The sequence below is a fragment of the Copadichromis virginalis genome, linkage group LG20, assembly GCF_057382275.1.
Source record: "Copadichromis virginalis isolate Kocher_CV1m ecotype Utaka linkage group LG20, C_Virginalis_male_GT1.1, whole genome shotgun sequence".
NCBI classification, from domain to species: Eukaryota; Metazoa; Chordata; class Actinopteri; order Cichliformes; family Cichlidae; genus Copadichromis; species Copadichromis virginalis.
This window is the reverse complement of record NC_140637.1, coordinates 7,530,605-7,545,156: the sequence shown is the minus strand read 5'-3', so window position 1 is coordinate 7,545,156 and position 14,552 is coordinate 7,530,605. Positions and strand designations below refer to the sequence as shown.

Sequence of the window (14,552 nt, the reverse complement as noted above, 5' to 3'; positions counted from 1 at the left end):
ATTAATTTTAATGAAAACGTCAAAGACTAAATCAATCCAATAGATATGAGATCCAATTTAAACTACACTTTCCACATTATTTAGAGTTCATTTGTATTCTGTGCATGTTTACAGACAGCAGTGTTATGAGCACTGTCAAAAGATTAAAGGAAACAAAGGTGCAGGTTTTAATATTTTTTCCCCCCAAATCTAGAAACCAGCCGGAACAGAAGAGGTTACCCTGAATCAGATTTGGAATTATTACGGCTTTATTAATCATAGGCTAAATTCAAAAAGCAGACATTCAGCAACAGTTAAACATCGTATAGCAGCGGGAATAGGTGAATTGACGAGAAACTGGGTGAACTCCACACCATGCATTCAACTCTTGAGTACAAGGGTTCTGTAATAACTGTAAGTTCAAAGTTTGCTCAACTGTTGAGGGTAAAAGTGAGACTTTGCTTTCCAGAAATCTGTTCTGGAAACTGACGTGTGTGTTTCCAGAAATTCTGAGGAAAACCAAAACCTAAATTAAAGAGTGCAGAGAGGCTCAAGAGGGAAAAAAATAATTAGTCAAAAGAGAAAAAGTGTAAAGGATATAATGTAGGTCTATGTTTATTATTCATTTAGACAAGTCTGGTGTTTCATTGCAACAGATGGAAATGTTTTCATCAATCCAAAGTTTACTTCATCACCAAGGCATAGCTTTGTGGAAGAAAATAAAACACTTCATTGTTCTTTCCCCCTCTTTGCTTCCAAGGTCGATACAAGAAAAAAATAAAACCAAACTGCTTTTTTGTTTCCCTGTCCGTCACTCAAATTCCAGTTAGACTCTACATGAAGATCAAACAGCAAAAGCCCAGAAGAAAAGGACAGGTTAGCTTGCAACCATGTGACAGTGAAACCTTCTGCCATTTTAAAAAACCCTTACCAAAAAAAACCTTAAAGCACAACAAAAATGGAAAGAAAAAAAAAACAAAAAAAAGGAAAAGGAGTTAAAATCAAATGCCGCTCTTCATAGGTGGTGGGTCAAATACCCAAAACATTTTAGTTATTGTACCCCAAAGAGAGGGGGAGGAGTTTAAAGCCAAAAGATAGGATCACAACAAAACAGAATTCGTAGGCTGTTCCCATCAACAAAAAAAACTATTATTTCTTCTTTTCACATGAATCATTAAATTCAGCTGGCCTTTTTTTGATCATCTATGGCATCATAAAGAGACAGATGCCTTGATGGTGACAGATGTGAATGGTTGTGGCTGGGTGGTCGGCAGAGCCCTGCTTCATTTTTCCCTCAAGCTTCCTGAAACAAAACAAGTTGTGATCTCAACTCTAGTCTGAAAGAGTTTGAATCAAAGTGTAAATTCTGTTTTGTGTGCCCTCCCCAACCTTTGACAGCATGGTGTTTCTGTGTTAAACTTTACAGAGATGGATCTTTTCTCTTTTTCTTTGTTTTTTTTAAACTACACATAGTTTCTGCTTAAAGATCATTTGAAGATGTCATATGGGAGTGGGAGTTAAGTAGGAAGCGTGGTGTATACACTGTGTGAATATCAGTGTGTAAAAAGTAAATTTTTGTTCAGCTGGTAGGTGTCCAGATGATAATTGCAGGGGCGTTTTGTGTTTGAGGGGTTGTGGTTTGAGGTTGGCCATTAGGGCAAAGAGTTCAACAAATCCTGCAGGAAGAGGTCCGGGTCTGGAATTTCAGAGAGGAGACCTGAAAAACAAAGTTTAATAGTAACATTCGACCAACACCACAGTTTATTATTCACACCAGAAAAGAAGTGTCGTAAATTAAAAGAAAAATGGCACAAGAGAAGACGAAAATAAACTGTGAAGCTTGTTTATACTTCTGCACTGAATAATGCAAATCCTCTTATTCACTGACGGCATTTATTTGAGATGGATTTCACTGAAATTTCACTACCAAAACGTTCTTTTTTGTGGGCTTTCTCTACCTGAGATGATTTATTTTGTCTAAAAAGAAGTAGTATCAGAATAGTATCAGCCAGAAACATAGGTGTGTGTGTGTGCATACTGACCTACAACATCAAAGAACTCTGACAGGGATTCAGCGGGCATGAGTTCATCCTGGAAAGCCCTGAGCACACGCTCGGAGGCCTCATAGATGGGCATGTCATTGTGACGGACATATTCTGCCAGTGAGAAGGACCAGCCGCCCTCTGTGTTGCTGGTTGGTACCTTCTGTAAAAACAAAATCAAGAGCAGAAGAGGGAATTACAGTATATTATCTATTTGTCTAATGTCAATGTTCCCATTAGATTGAAAATGTCCCTAAACACCCACCCCCCAAACAAACAAACAACATTCTGAATTCTGTATTTACAGGTAATGACTCCTATTTTTACAAAGCATCCCCAAAATTGAAAGAGCATAATACCATCGTTTTACAGTATCGACAGGCAAAATACTTTACCCTGAACATGTCGTAGACCAGGTCCACCAGGCCCCAGAAAAGAAGAGGTGAGCGATACACTGCATATTCCTTTGGTGTTTTATCTGTGAGCCTGAGAATAGATAAGAGAAGATGTGGATGAAGACCTTCTGAGATAAATAATGGACACAACATTCAATGGTTATTCCTTTTTCTTTTTAAATTTATAACTCTGACCTGCTTCACTGGTCAATACTCACATGTCTTAGATGTATTCAAAATAAAATTACACTAGTGTAAAAGTTTCCTGTTGGAATTATTGGCAAACAAATTAATAATTTGGTACTGAACCTGCTCCCTGCTTGAAGGATTTAATTAATATCACAGACAAAGGTGCCCTGCATTGAGTGTAAAACAAATGGAGACAGGAAAGGAAAGGTCTCATACTTGTTTGCACAGGCTGCCGAGACTTTACGGGCATGCGCAGTGCCCAGAAGTCTCCGCAGGAAGTACAGACGAGAACTTCTCCACCGTTCGGGTGGCATGATGTGCATGGCCAGGATGGTGTAATAGTGGGGCCCTTCAACTTCATATGAGCTTTCAACCCATTTCTCACATGGTTGCTCCTGGAAACTCTGCAGGTTCTTCTCCTCTCGGGACGTAGCCCTTGTACTACAGTGACAGAATTTGCAAAGTGAAATAAGGTGAGATGGGAATGAGAACTATGAGCTGTAAAATCAAACTTTGGATTTGTGTTTTATTTTAAGCCTCAACAGTCCCACACATGTATCACCTCAGCATCAATATTGAGTAAATGTCAGCAAGTGTTTTCTGTGCACATCAAAAATGTACATACGTGTTGAGGACATAGAGAACAGTGTGGATGATATAGGGGATGAGGTGGATGTTGCTCTCCCGACCTCCACCTCCTGTGTCCACGCTGAATGACTGCTCAGTAGCAAAGCGGAGGAACAGCAGTTTGGTATCGTGGATGTTGAGTTGGTATGTGGGCTCTCGCTGGCCTGTGCACTCCTGAAGATATGTGTTGTGCCTGTGCAGTAAAAGAGTTTGGTTGAAGAAATTGTGCCACATGAAGAAAATGTTCTCTCTAATTTATGCTGATTTTTTCTTTTAACCTTGCTAGGCATGTAGCAAAAGCTGATTCTGGCACATGTGGCCCCCACACAGGAAGCAGACCATTGCACTTGGTGTTAGCATTCTGGAGAGCAGCACTGTCCCATTCCTCTCGCCCACGAGCCAGCCTAAAATAAGTAAAAATAACAGGCATGTATTACAAAAAAAATGAAAAGTGGGGCTGCAGAAAGAATGTAAGGAGTACTCTAAACATCACCACAGAGTAAATGCTGGTGTTTGTAGCTACCTGACTGCTGCCAGATGGCAGTCATAGTGGACTATGTTAAAGTGCGACACAGTGCTGTAACCCTGCTGCTTGCGAGGCTTGTTTTCAAATTCCTCCAAGGCTACACGCTTTGTGAAAGTGTAAATACCCAGGACTTTGGTTGGCTAGTGAAAGAGAAACCAGAATGAAAATGAGAACTGAAAACAACAACAAATTTCAGCATGCCAAGAAAACCAGCAAATCAGACTGATAAGAGTGTCATTTTAATTATCTACAATTTGGCTACTGATACTTTAAATAGGATTCCAAAACCAGATGTCTTCAGTGTTAAATAATGTCAAACTTCCCTCAATCCTGTATGTGCTTTTATACCTGGAACTTGTAACCTTCTCTACAGATACAGCAGGTCAAGCCTGGTTCCTCTATCAGCTCTTCCATTTGCTTCAAGAGTGAAGTCTTTGTCACCACCTGCCCCTTTTCATTGGTCTGAAAGACAAACATAAAGCTTACAATAAAATCCACATTTCAATTCAAGTCTGTGGTAATAAAAAAAAAATAAAAAATACCGTCATGCCAAGAGTTCCCAGAGCCTTCTGCCTCATAGCCATAGCCATACGCTTTTTCTCAGCTCTGGTTTCTCTGCGGGCTGCTTCAATCTTCAAGTTGACGTCACTGTGTTCCCTCAGAGCCTCTAGAAGGTTCTCTGCTAGAGTTCCTATGCCTTCATCACTGGATACCTGCTCCAGCTTGTGCAAGTTTGTTATCGAATCTGTGCCTATGAGCACCTAGACAAAAGATGATGACACTCAGCTATATTAGGGAGACAGGTTCATGTGTTTACAAAAAGAACTGTCTGAGTAGACTCCAGTTTAGTCTAATATTCAAAGCATTCTGTACCTGTGTGGGGGGATGCTGGGTAGCCAAACCACGGAGAAGTCTGAGAATAAAGGGTAGAGCAGGTCTAGAGAGGAATTTCTTCCAAACATCCGCATCCAGACTGATGAGAGATTTCAGAAAAACAAAAAAGAGGTTCAAAAACAAAAAATCTTGCATTTGTACTTGTATACAAAATATTTACCTACAAGAGACCTACTTTTTGGCATTTGGGATATGCTTCTTCATGTAGTCCAGTGCACTCTGTGTGATTCCTATTTGCAGAATAAGATCTTTCAGTTGATGGCCGTTGCTGTTATTTTTGATTCCAGCAGCGATTTTACAGAAGCAGTCCAAAAACACTTTGTCATCAGCACTATGCTCCTCGTCGTACCTTAAAGAAACACAACACAAACACAAAAATAAGAGTCAATTTCACTAAATTAACTATAAAAGTGCTCATAGGAGCATGGTTCTCCTACAAAGATTAGCCCGATTTATCCATTAAAATGTAAAATAATAGCCCCTTTAAAGTCTTCATGTGCTTATTAGTAAGTAAAAGCTGAGTGCTCACTTGTCAAAGTTGCAACACGGTTTGAAGCGTTCCACCAGAATCCTCATCTTCTCTAGTTCGCCAAAAGACAGGTATGGAATAATGCGCAGAAGACCCTGGAGCACGCTGGGGTTGGAGCGCACAAACAGGGTGTTGATCTGGTCTAACAACATGACAAGCTGATCCTTGTCTCCTGTAAGGAGAAGGTTACCCTGCAAAGGACAAGACAGTTTCTAATTAAAAAAACTAAACAAAACACAAAAACGGAATTAAAAGGTCTTTTTGAGGGTATGATTTTATGATTGTAGCAGAAGATAAAATTAGCTTCAGATTGTTACCTTGTCCTCTGAAATCTCAGCATTGGCCTCATCCAGAATGATCTCCATGATGCTCAGGACTTGCTCTGCTATAGAGGCTCCACCACTATCCTTACTCTCTTGTTCTGCCACTAAGGCCTGAAGGAAAAATAACATAAAAAAAATATTTCCCTCTCTCTCTCTATCCATCTCCATCTCTCCATCTATATATCTATATCTATATATTAGGGGTGCAACAATACTTGTATCGATATTGAACCATTCGATACAGTGCTTTAGGTTCAGTACGCATATGTATCGAACAATACAAAATTTTTTATTTATTTTATCAACTTTTCTTCTGATGATGCTGTCTGTGTTGAGCGCTCAGTAGATCTGCGTTTGACTACTCTGCCTAGGCTGCACTGTCGAGCGCAGATCCACTGAGCGCAGCGCAAGCTAGCAAGACAAAAGTTAAGCTCGTTGCAACATGGCAACTGCCTCAACGCTAGCCGAATTTGAACCTCCCCCACCCTCATTCAGATCTGGCGTTTGGAACTAGTTTGGTTTTCATGTGAAGTATGACCCTGATGGTAAGCGCGTCATGGACAAAAGTAAAACAGTATGTCGGATGTGCCACGCAATGCTCAATTGGTGGGAACTAGCGCGTTAGCACAGTTAGCTTGTTAACGTGTTGATGCCATCCAGCCCCACACACAGGGCGATCCGCGGTAACTCGTTAACGGAGATCTGCCGTGTTGTGGCGTTAAGGTCATTTCAACGAGATTAACGCTGACAGCACTAGTGGGAACACAACGAATATGACTGCACATTTACGCCGACATCATCCTCGTGCAAAGACAAGTGGAAGCAGACAAAAACAACAAGCACGCAAACTTTACCCAAATCATTTAGACAGCCGTTAGCACATGATTCTCCTTATGGGGACCTGATATGTTTAATATGCTGCTGAGAATATAGCCCAGAAGAAGCGTATAGTATAGCTTTTATTTTGGAAAGAGCCATTTCTCTGTAATAAACTCTTTTACAAAGATGAGTGATTTCTCAATCAGATAGATTTAATTATTTTTTATTATTTTGTTGTTTTGGCAACATTAAATTTAAAAACTGTACTTTTGAGTTAAAATATACATTTGTCATTTATTAAAATTATAAATTAAAAAAGGCATGAACATTTTTTGTATCGAAAAAATATCGAACCGTGACACCAAAGTGTGTGTGTGTGTGTGTGTGTGTGTGTGTGTGCGCACACACACACACACACACACACACACACACACAAAAATACAATCTAGAAACTGAATCACAACAATCAGCATAAGACTCACCAAGTTTAGAGTTCCCAGCATGACATTGAGTGTGTTCATCTCTGGTTTGACAAGCTGTTGCCTATTGATCTTCACTTTCACACAGTAACTGAACAACTTCAGCAAAACCTGGGGGAGAAAAAAAAAGTTTTAATTCTAATTTAGGGCACTATATGAATTTAATTCTAAATAATAATGACATATATATTCTAGATAACCAGCATTCGTTTTTACTAATTCAAAGAAGAATTCAAAATTACAAATAAATTACAGTTTACATTGATGACTGGAGAATAAAGAATGGTATTATTTCAAAACGCTTTCTGACACAAAAATACTGTCTTACGGTGAGCAGATGTCTTCCTTGTTTAAAGTCTTTGATTCCAGACAGCCGGTTGAGCATACACTCGAGTCCTCCACACTGTGCCATCACTCCTGCCATCTTGTACACTTCTTCATCATCCTCCTCCTCATCTGTAACGAGGTCAATTAAAACATTTGCATCTCATTCTGTGCATACAGGTACATATGATGGCCAAGAATACATACAGCAATAATTATATTAAGGGCAAAACCTGGTAGATGTCACATAAACGAGAACAAGCTTGACCCTAGGGCTGCTCGATTATGGCAAAAATGATAATCACGATTATTTTCACTGAAATTGAGATCACGATTATTTGACGATATTTATTTAACCCTTTAAGACCTACCATAGAACCAAGTCCACCAGAGCTTATATATATATATTTTTTTACATGTTGTAGTGCCATTTGTGGGAGCATTTCAAGTTGCTATACATCAATACAACTGTTATAGCCCATATTTTAATAATATTGTTATGACCCAGTGATGTGTTTGTTGGTGTTGTGCCTCCCACCGGAGGATGGTGGCGGTATTTTCCCTTTTTTCTCTCCTAGGAGGTGGACACCTGGGCGTGGCTGCTAGGTATCTGGGTGGAGTCTCTACACACCTTCCGACTGGATAATTGATGGACCACCTCCAGTACTTAACGTCCGGATGACAGTCACCTGGGAGTGCTGTTTGGAACCCCGTTGACTCGGTCACGGAGTTGTGTGTTGTGTCATTGTAGTGCAGGCTGGAGTATTCACGTGTACCTCTAGCCTTGCCATGTAAATAATTGTAAATAAGTTAACCAGTGGCGGTCACTTTTTTGTTCCTTTGCTGTATAACTTTCACTGTCGCAGCCTAGTAGGCGTGAGAAGCCGTTTTCTTTTGTTGAACAAGTTTTCTCCTGTTTTTCGTTAGATAGTTAGGTAAGTGACTTGTCTTTTGTTTTGGCTTCTTTTTATTTTGGTGTAGGGAAGACTAGGGATTGTTTTATAGGGAGTTTTGTTTATTGTTTTGGCATTGCTCACTGCTGATGAAAATAAATGGCTGCTTAAATACTTAAAAAAGGTGTCGTTGTTGGGGTTTGTGCGTGGGTGGGAAGTGAGTGGGGCAAACTATTTGTTACGTTTATTTACTTGCCGGGACCAGAACGTAACATATTGGGGGCTCGTCTCTTTTGTGTTCTTTTTGTGGCTTGTTTTCTTGGTTGGCGGTTTTTTCTTGTGTGGGGGGGGTGTGTGTGTTAGGATGGAGTTTAAGTTGGAGGAATTCACTCTGAGCCCGTCTGCAGAGACGTTGGGTAGGTGTAAAAAGGCTGACCTCTTGCTTATTGCTGATTTCTTTGATGTGACTGTGCCGTTGACTGCGAAGAAGAAAGAGCTTAGGGAGCTCCTGTGTGTCCAGTTGACGGACAGGGGGTTGTTTGGTGAGCCGGGTCCTGCAGGGGGGGTTGAGCTGGGGGCTGTTGCTGGTGTTTCTGCCCCACTGAAAAATCTCCCTTTTCCACCTAGCCCTTCTGTGGAGGAGCTGCGGGTAACGCTGCGCATTAAGGAGGTGGAGCTAAAGAAACAGCAGTTGGAGGTGGACGCTATGCACTTGAGGATCAGGGCTATGGAGGTGGAGAGGGGAGCCTCTGTGTCTGCCAGTCCTCCTGTACCTCGGTTAGCCCCGCAGTCACCATCCCCGCAGGTACCCTCCCCGGAGTCATCATCCCCGCAGTCGCCATCTCCGCAGCCACCGGCCTTGATGCCAGGTGGTGGCTTTGATGCGAGTAAACACATCAAAATGGTGCCGGCGTTTCGGGAAACTGAGGTGGATTCGTATTTCACAGTGTTTGAGCGTATCGCAGGTGCGCTGCACTGGCCAAAAGATGTGTGGTCTCTTCTACTCCAATGTAGATTGGTGGGGAAAGCTCAAGAGGTGTGCACCGCTCTTTCTCTGGAGGACAGTTTTGACTATGATATGGTGAAGGCTGCTGTCCTGCGTGCTTACGAGCTTGTGCCAGAGGCTTACAGGCAGAGATTTAGGAATGGGAAAAAATCCGCCAACCAGACCTATGTGGAGTTTGCCAGAGAAAAGAAAACTCTGTTTGATAAGTGGTGTCATGCTACAGAAGTAAAAACCTTGGAAGACCTGCGTGAGTTGGTGACGTTAGAAGAGTTTAAAAATCAACTACCAGACACTGTGGTAACCTACTTAAACGAACAGAAGGTTACGACTCTCGCCGCTGCTGCTATACGGGCTGATGAGTTTGTGTTGACACATAAAGTGGTGTTTTCGGCTCCTGCTCACAGTTTTCCGTCTTCCGGTGGCCCGCCCCGATGGTCTCCAAGGGGCACCCGCCGTGCCATCTCCTCATCCGTTGAGAACCGCGTGTGTTTTTTTTGCCATGAGCAGGGACACCTTATTGCGGTTTGCCCTGCTCTGAAGAGAAAAGAAATGACCAGGGAGGGTACATCTCCTTCCCCAATAAACCTTCTACAGACAAACTCTCCTACTTGGGGGGAGGTGATGGCACCCGAAAATGATAAAGTAGATAAGGAGTTTAAGCCGTTTGTGTCAAACGGCTTTGTTTCCTTGATAGGAGAAGATCGGCGGACTCCTGTCAGTATTTTGCGAGACACTGGTGCGAAACAGTCGCTCATTCGTGAGGGGGTCTTACCGTTTTCAGCTCAATCCTGTTGTGGGGCGGATGTGTTAGCCTGGGGAGTTAGGATGTGTGTAATACGGGTTCCTTTACACTTGGTGCAGCTTTCGTCTCAGTTTTTGTCTGGTGAGGTTAAGCTTGGGGTGCGACCCCAGTTACCGGTTGCAGGTATTGACATCATCTTGGGAAACGATCTAGCTGGCGGCACAGTTTTTCCGTCGCCAGAAGTAGTCGATATACCACTTACAGATAACAGTGGTTTCGATCGTGCCACATCAAAAGCTGTTCAAACCGTCAGTGTAAAGACATTTAGGCAGAGGAGAGGTGCGAGTGGATCCCAGCAACAGCAGCAGCAGAATAGGAGGCAGCCCAAGGGGACGAGAAGAACAAATATTCAAACCACAAGGGTCGCTGAAGCCACCATGCAATCAGACCCAAGTAGATTCACTTTTCAGGACAGTCAGCAGCAAAATGCTGAAACCAGGCCACCTGCTAGAAAAAGACAAGGACCTCGACGGCATAGGGACCGCAGAAGAGGCCAGCTGATGGTGGCTAATGCTCCATCTCCCACCCTTAAATTTGACACAGACTTTGATTTTGATTCCTCCAACGCGCAATTCATTAAGGAGGCGCTTGAGAAGAAGTTACAGGAGGGGCTGAATCTAAAAGATGGGAATTCTGAGGGAAGGGAAAAGGAGGGGTTGCAGCTGAGTTCAGGGGAGGATCATTTTGGTCCAAAGTGCTACTACGACAAAGCAAAGTTTTTCTTTGACAACATCTCATCTGATAATGGGCTCAGACTGACGTGGGCAGAGGAGCGAAAGCGCAATCTGGAGACTTTTGGTGTCCCTGGGCGGTTCCTGAGGGGCCAAGGATTCAGAGGTGGACGCCAGTGTTTTGGGGGCGGGTGCAGTGCTCGTGCAGGAGGATGAATGGCATTGACCACCCAGTCTGTTTCTTTTCTAGAACATTTCTAAAACAGCAACCAGCGCCTCATGCGTTGGTCCTTACTCCTACAGGATTTCAACATTGAGATCCGATATATAAGAGCTTAGAGAATGTTATGGCTGATGCCCTCTCTAGGTCGTAAATCAAACATCTTTGTGTGGGGTTGGATGTTTGATTTTTTTTGGGTGGGGGAAACTGTTATGACCCAGTGATGTGTTTGTTGGTGTTGTGCCTCCCACCGGAGGATGGTGGCGGTATTTTCCCTTTTTTCTCTCCTAGGAGGTGGACACCTGGGCGTGGCTGCTAGGTATCTGGGTGGAGTCTCTACACACCTTCCGACTGGATAATTGATGGACCACCTCCAGTACTTAACGTCCGGATGACAGTCACCTGGGAGTGCTGTTTGGAACCCCGTTGACTCGGTCACGGAGTTGTGTGTTGTGTCATTGTAGTGCAGGCTGGAGTATTCACGTGTACCTCTAGCCTTGCCATGTAAATAATTGTAAATAAGTTAACCAGTGGCGGTCACTTTTTTGTTCCTTTGCTGTATAACTTTCACTGTCGCAGCCTAGTAGGCGTGAGAAGCCGTTTTCTTTTGTTGAACAAGTTTTCTCCTGTTTTTCGTTAGATAGTTAGGTAAGTGACTTGTCTTTTGTTTTGGCTTCTTTTTATTTTGGTGTAGGGAAGACTAGGGATTGTTTTATAGGGAGTTTTGTTTATTGTTTTGGCATTGCTCACTGCTGATGAAAATAAATGGCTGCTTAAATACTTAAAAAAGGTGTCGTTGTTGGGGTTTGTGCGTGGGTGGGAAGTGAGTGGGGCAAACTATTTGTTACGTTTATTTACTTGCCGGGACCAGAACGTAACAATATGTATGCATTAAGTCCATAGTAATTACATAAATTGCAAAAAAGTGCAATAAACTACAAAAAAATTGAAAATCGCTTTTGTTTTGTTTACATATATTTCTACTTGGAGAAATTTAAGAGGTTTATCCCTCAAAACTTTAAATACAATAAAGTTGCAAAAAAATAGTTTCCCACCACAGGAAATTTATTTTGAGTGTCTTCATAGTTTTATTTTGGAGATACAGCAATTTTTATATACTGCAGGAAAAACAAAAAACAATCCTATGATGCAAATTTGCAAAGAAAACAGCAGGTGCATCATTTCACTGTGGGAAGTGTTACGAACAGCTGATAGGAACGGCGAAGCGTGTTTCTGGAATATTATGTTTTTGTTCCTGCAAGCGCTTTTTATGCAATTTTTGCAAAGCTATATGTGGAACGAAACCGTGACCGAGGACAAGCTGATGGCATCAGATGTAAGTACAACTCCTCCGGTTTCATATGCAAAACAAATTATTGCGCTAGCTTACACGGTTCAGGTTCTACAGGGATTTAAAAATAGTTACGCAAAACGGAGCGTGCTGCTCTGACCGGCTTTAAAGGGTTAACAATAACTTTAAAAAAAAATATATAAAATAGTGTGCAACGGCAGTCACTCTCCAAATAACTTCTGCTTAGCTTTCCGAGCTTCCCTCGGGTCCTCTTAATCAGCGGTCTCCACCCTTTTTTGCGCCACGGACCGGTTTATGCCCGACAATATTTTCACAGACGGCCTTTAAGGTGTCGCGGATAAATGAGGGAGGGGCTAATAATCGGCTCAGTCATTTTTAATGATCGTTGAAAGCCCAGATCGTAATCGTGATTAAAATTCGATTAATTGAGCAGCCCTACTTGACCCTAATTATGAAGACACACCAAGTTAAAAGCAAATCAAACCTGTAGTTGAATCCAGTGACTCTATGAACTCCTCAGTAGCATCTCCAAGTAGTCCTCTCATACGATAGATGATTCTCATTGGCTCACCCTTTTTGGGGGGGGTGGGGAGACAAGGTCAGTGGGCTCTCAGTACCATTAATTCTTTAAAGGACTGTAAGCATTTCATGACAATTTGTATGATTCCAAATGTTTGTAAAAGTGTAACTAATTCATAGAAAATGTGAGTCTCACCTCATTTGTAGGACACCACACCTTCTTATAGACCTCTGCCACTGACAAATCCAAACTAATGATTTTGTTGTTTACCAGAAGCTGAAAAACAAAAAAAACCCAAAACAAAACAAAAAACACATCTGGTAATTTTTTCTTGAACTGTGTCACCTTTTATAATTTCACAAGAAAAGGAAACCTTCAAAGCAACTCAAATGTAAGGTTACTTTACCTCCATGCCACTGTCATCTTCAAGAAGAGCCACCAGGTCGCAGTCTTGGCAGATCTTGTTTTTGATGTCCCTCATCAGAGGACCGATGCCGGGCTCGTTGCTGCTGTAGGGGTTTCCTGGCATGCGACCCTGCAAGAAGTCCTCTTGCTGAGGATCCTTTTCCAGCGTCACAAAGAACTCTGTCACCTCATTCTCTTCCTAGATAGTGAATGAAACAAATGCTCCAGATTAGGGCAGGGCAATATGGCCAAAAATATTTATCACGATATATATTTGAAAATTTGCGATAACGATATAATTGACACTAGACAAAATACTTTACAACTCCACAACTTTATTAGCGCAAAAAAAAAAGAAAAAAAAAGTATTTTCACTTAAACAAGCGAGGGCTGGGCTATATCATACCGTTCACGGTAATACCAGTGTAATGTTGGGCAACGATAGGAAAATGAAATATCGCGATAGAACATGGGTAAAACGCGCATGCGCAGTGCCTTTGTTTACATACGCACATGGCGGCAACGCAGAATGAGAAGAGCAAAAGGGGATCGTTAAATGAAACTGATGAGCCAGAATTGGTTTGTAAAAATGCTGCAACTTCAGTGGTGTGGAACTGGTTTGGCTTTCATCCGTCAGATACACAACAAAGCACAAAATCGACAGAGCCCCTTATAATCCCGTGTGCCTTATGTATGAATTCTGGTTGTGTTTACTGACCTCAAAATGATTTTATGTGGCACACGGCGCTCGAAAATCTGTCAAATGTTTCAGTACGACTTTGCTAAGCTACGAAGCCGCACCACTTGATGGATTGTCGGAGCATTACGGCTATCGTAGTCAGGAGCCTCGCGGAGTGATACGTACTGCGCTTCAACATAATATTACCGTATTGTGTGTGTATATAACCTCTTTCAAGTTTTGTGGATATTATACATGGTTATGCTGAGGATATGTCGGCCAATTTCCACTGGAAATGCCTTTTGGTTAAACTGTCAGCAAGGAATTTGCATTTGCACTGTTAATTTTTTATATAACTTTAATGCACTTAAAAAAAGCTGTTTGTTTAAGTGAAAATACATTGATTTTTTTTTTTTTTGCACTAATAAAGTTGTGGAGTTGTAAAGTATTTTGTCTAGTGTCAATTATATCGTCAGTTATATCGTTATCGCAAATTTTCAAATGTATATCGTGATAAATATTTTTGGTCATATCGCCCTGCTCTGAAACAAGCAGCTGTTTTTTTTATGTGCATTAAAGTTATATATAAAAATTTAACAGTGCAAATGCAAATCCTTGCTGACAGTTTAACCAAAAGGCATTTCCAGTGGAAATTGGCCGACATATCCACAAAACTTAAAAAGAGGTTATACACACAATACAGTAATATTATGTTGAAGCGCAGTACATATCACTCCGGGAGACTCCTGACTACGGTAGCTGTAATGCTCCGACAATCTGTCAAGCGGTGCAGCTCTGTAGCTTAGTACTAAAACTGTACTAAAACATTTTTTGACAGGTTTTCGAGCGCCGTGTAGCACATAAATCAGTTCGAGGTCAGTAAGCACAACCAGAATTCATACATAAGAATTATATTGG

General features: G+C 41.7%; 2 protein-coding genes across 13 annotated transcripts in view; one reads left to right on the top strand and one right to left on the bottom strand.

The window, feature by feature from the left end:
• Positions 1-225: 225 nt before the first annotated feature.
• The window catches only part of ubr4 (ubiquitin protein ligase E3 component n-recognin 4), a 62,192-nt gene continuing 47,865 nt past the window's right edge, over positions 226-14,552 (bottom strand). For all 12 annotated transcript variants that reach the window (XM_085443006.1, XM_085443009.1, XM_085443016.1 and 9 more), the window contains 18 exons: positions 12,957-13,154; positions 12,746-12,826; positions 12,515-12,602; positions 7,131-7,258; positions 6,806-6,913; positions 5,499-5,615; positions 5,182-5,372; positions 4,828-5,001; positions 4,632-4,731; positions 4,301-4,519; positions 4,107-4,220; positions 3,756-3,898; positions 3,511-3,636; positions 3,231-3,425; positions 2,822-3,046; positions 2,417-2,507; positions 2,022-2,184; positions 226-1,696 (listed from right to left, as the gene is read on the bottom strand). In XM_085443006.1, coding sequence (XP_085299132.1) covers positions 1,632-1,696; positions 2,022-2,184; positions 2,417-2,507; positions 2,822-3,046; positions 3,231-3,425; positions 3,511-3,636; positions 3,756-3,898; positions 4,107-4,220; positions 4,301-4,519; positions 4,632-4,731; positions 4,828-5,001; positions 5,182-5,372; positions 5,499-5,615; positions 6,806-6,913; positions 7,131-7,258; positions 12,515-12,602; positions 12,746-12,826; positions 12,957-13,154 — 2,526 coding nt within the window. In that variant the 3' untranslated portion in view covers positions 226-1,631. The remainder of the gene's footprint in view (positions 1,697-2,021; positions 2,185-2,416; positions 2,508-2,821; positions 3,047-3,230; positions 3,426-3,510; positions 3,637-3,755; positions 3,899-4,106; positions 4,221-4,300; positions 4,520-4,631; positions 4,732-4,827; positions 5,002-5,181; positions 5,373-5,498; positions 5,616-6,805; positions 6,914-7,130; positions 7,259-12,514; positions 12,603-12,745; positions 12,827-12,956; positions 13,155-14,552) is intronic.
• Positions 8,384-11,599, top strand: LOC146684200 (uncharacterized). The gene has a single exon (XM_085444578.1). It carries the CDS (start codon positions 8,384-8,386, stop codon positions 10,712-10,714), a length of 2,331 nt encoding a protein of 776 aa, XP_085300704.1. The 3' UTR covers positions 10,715-11,599.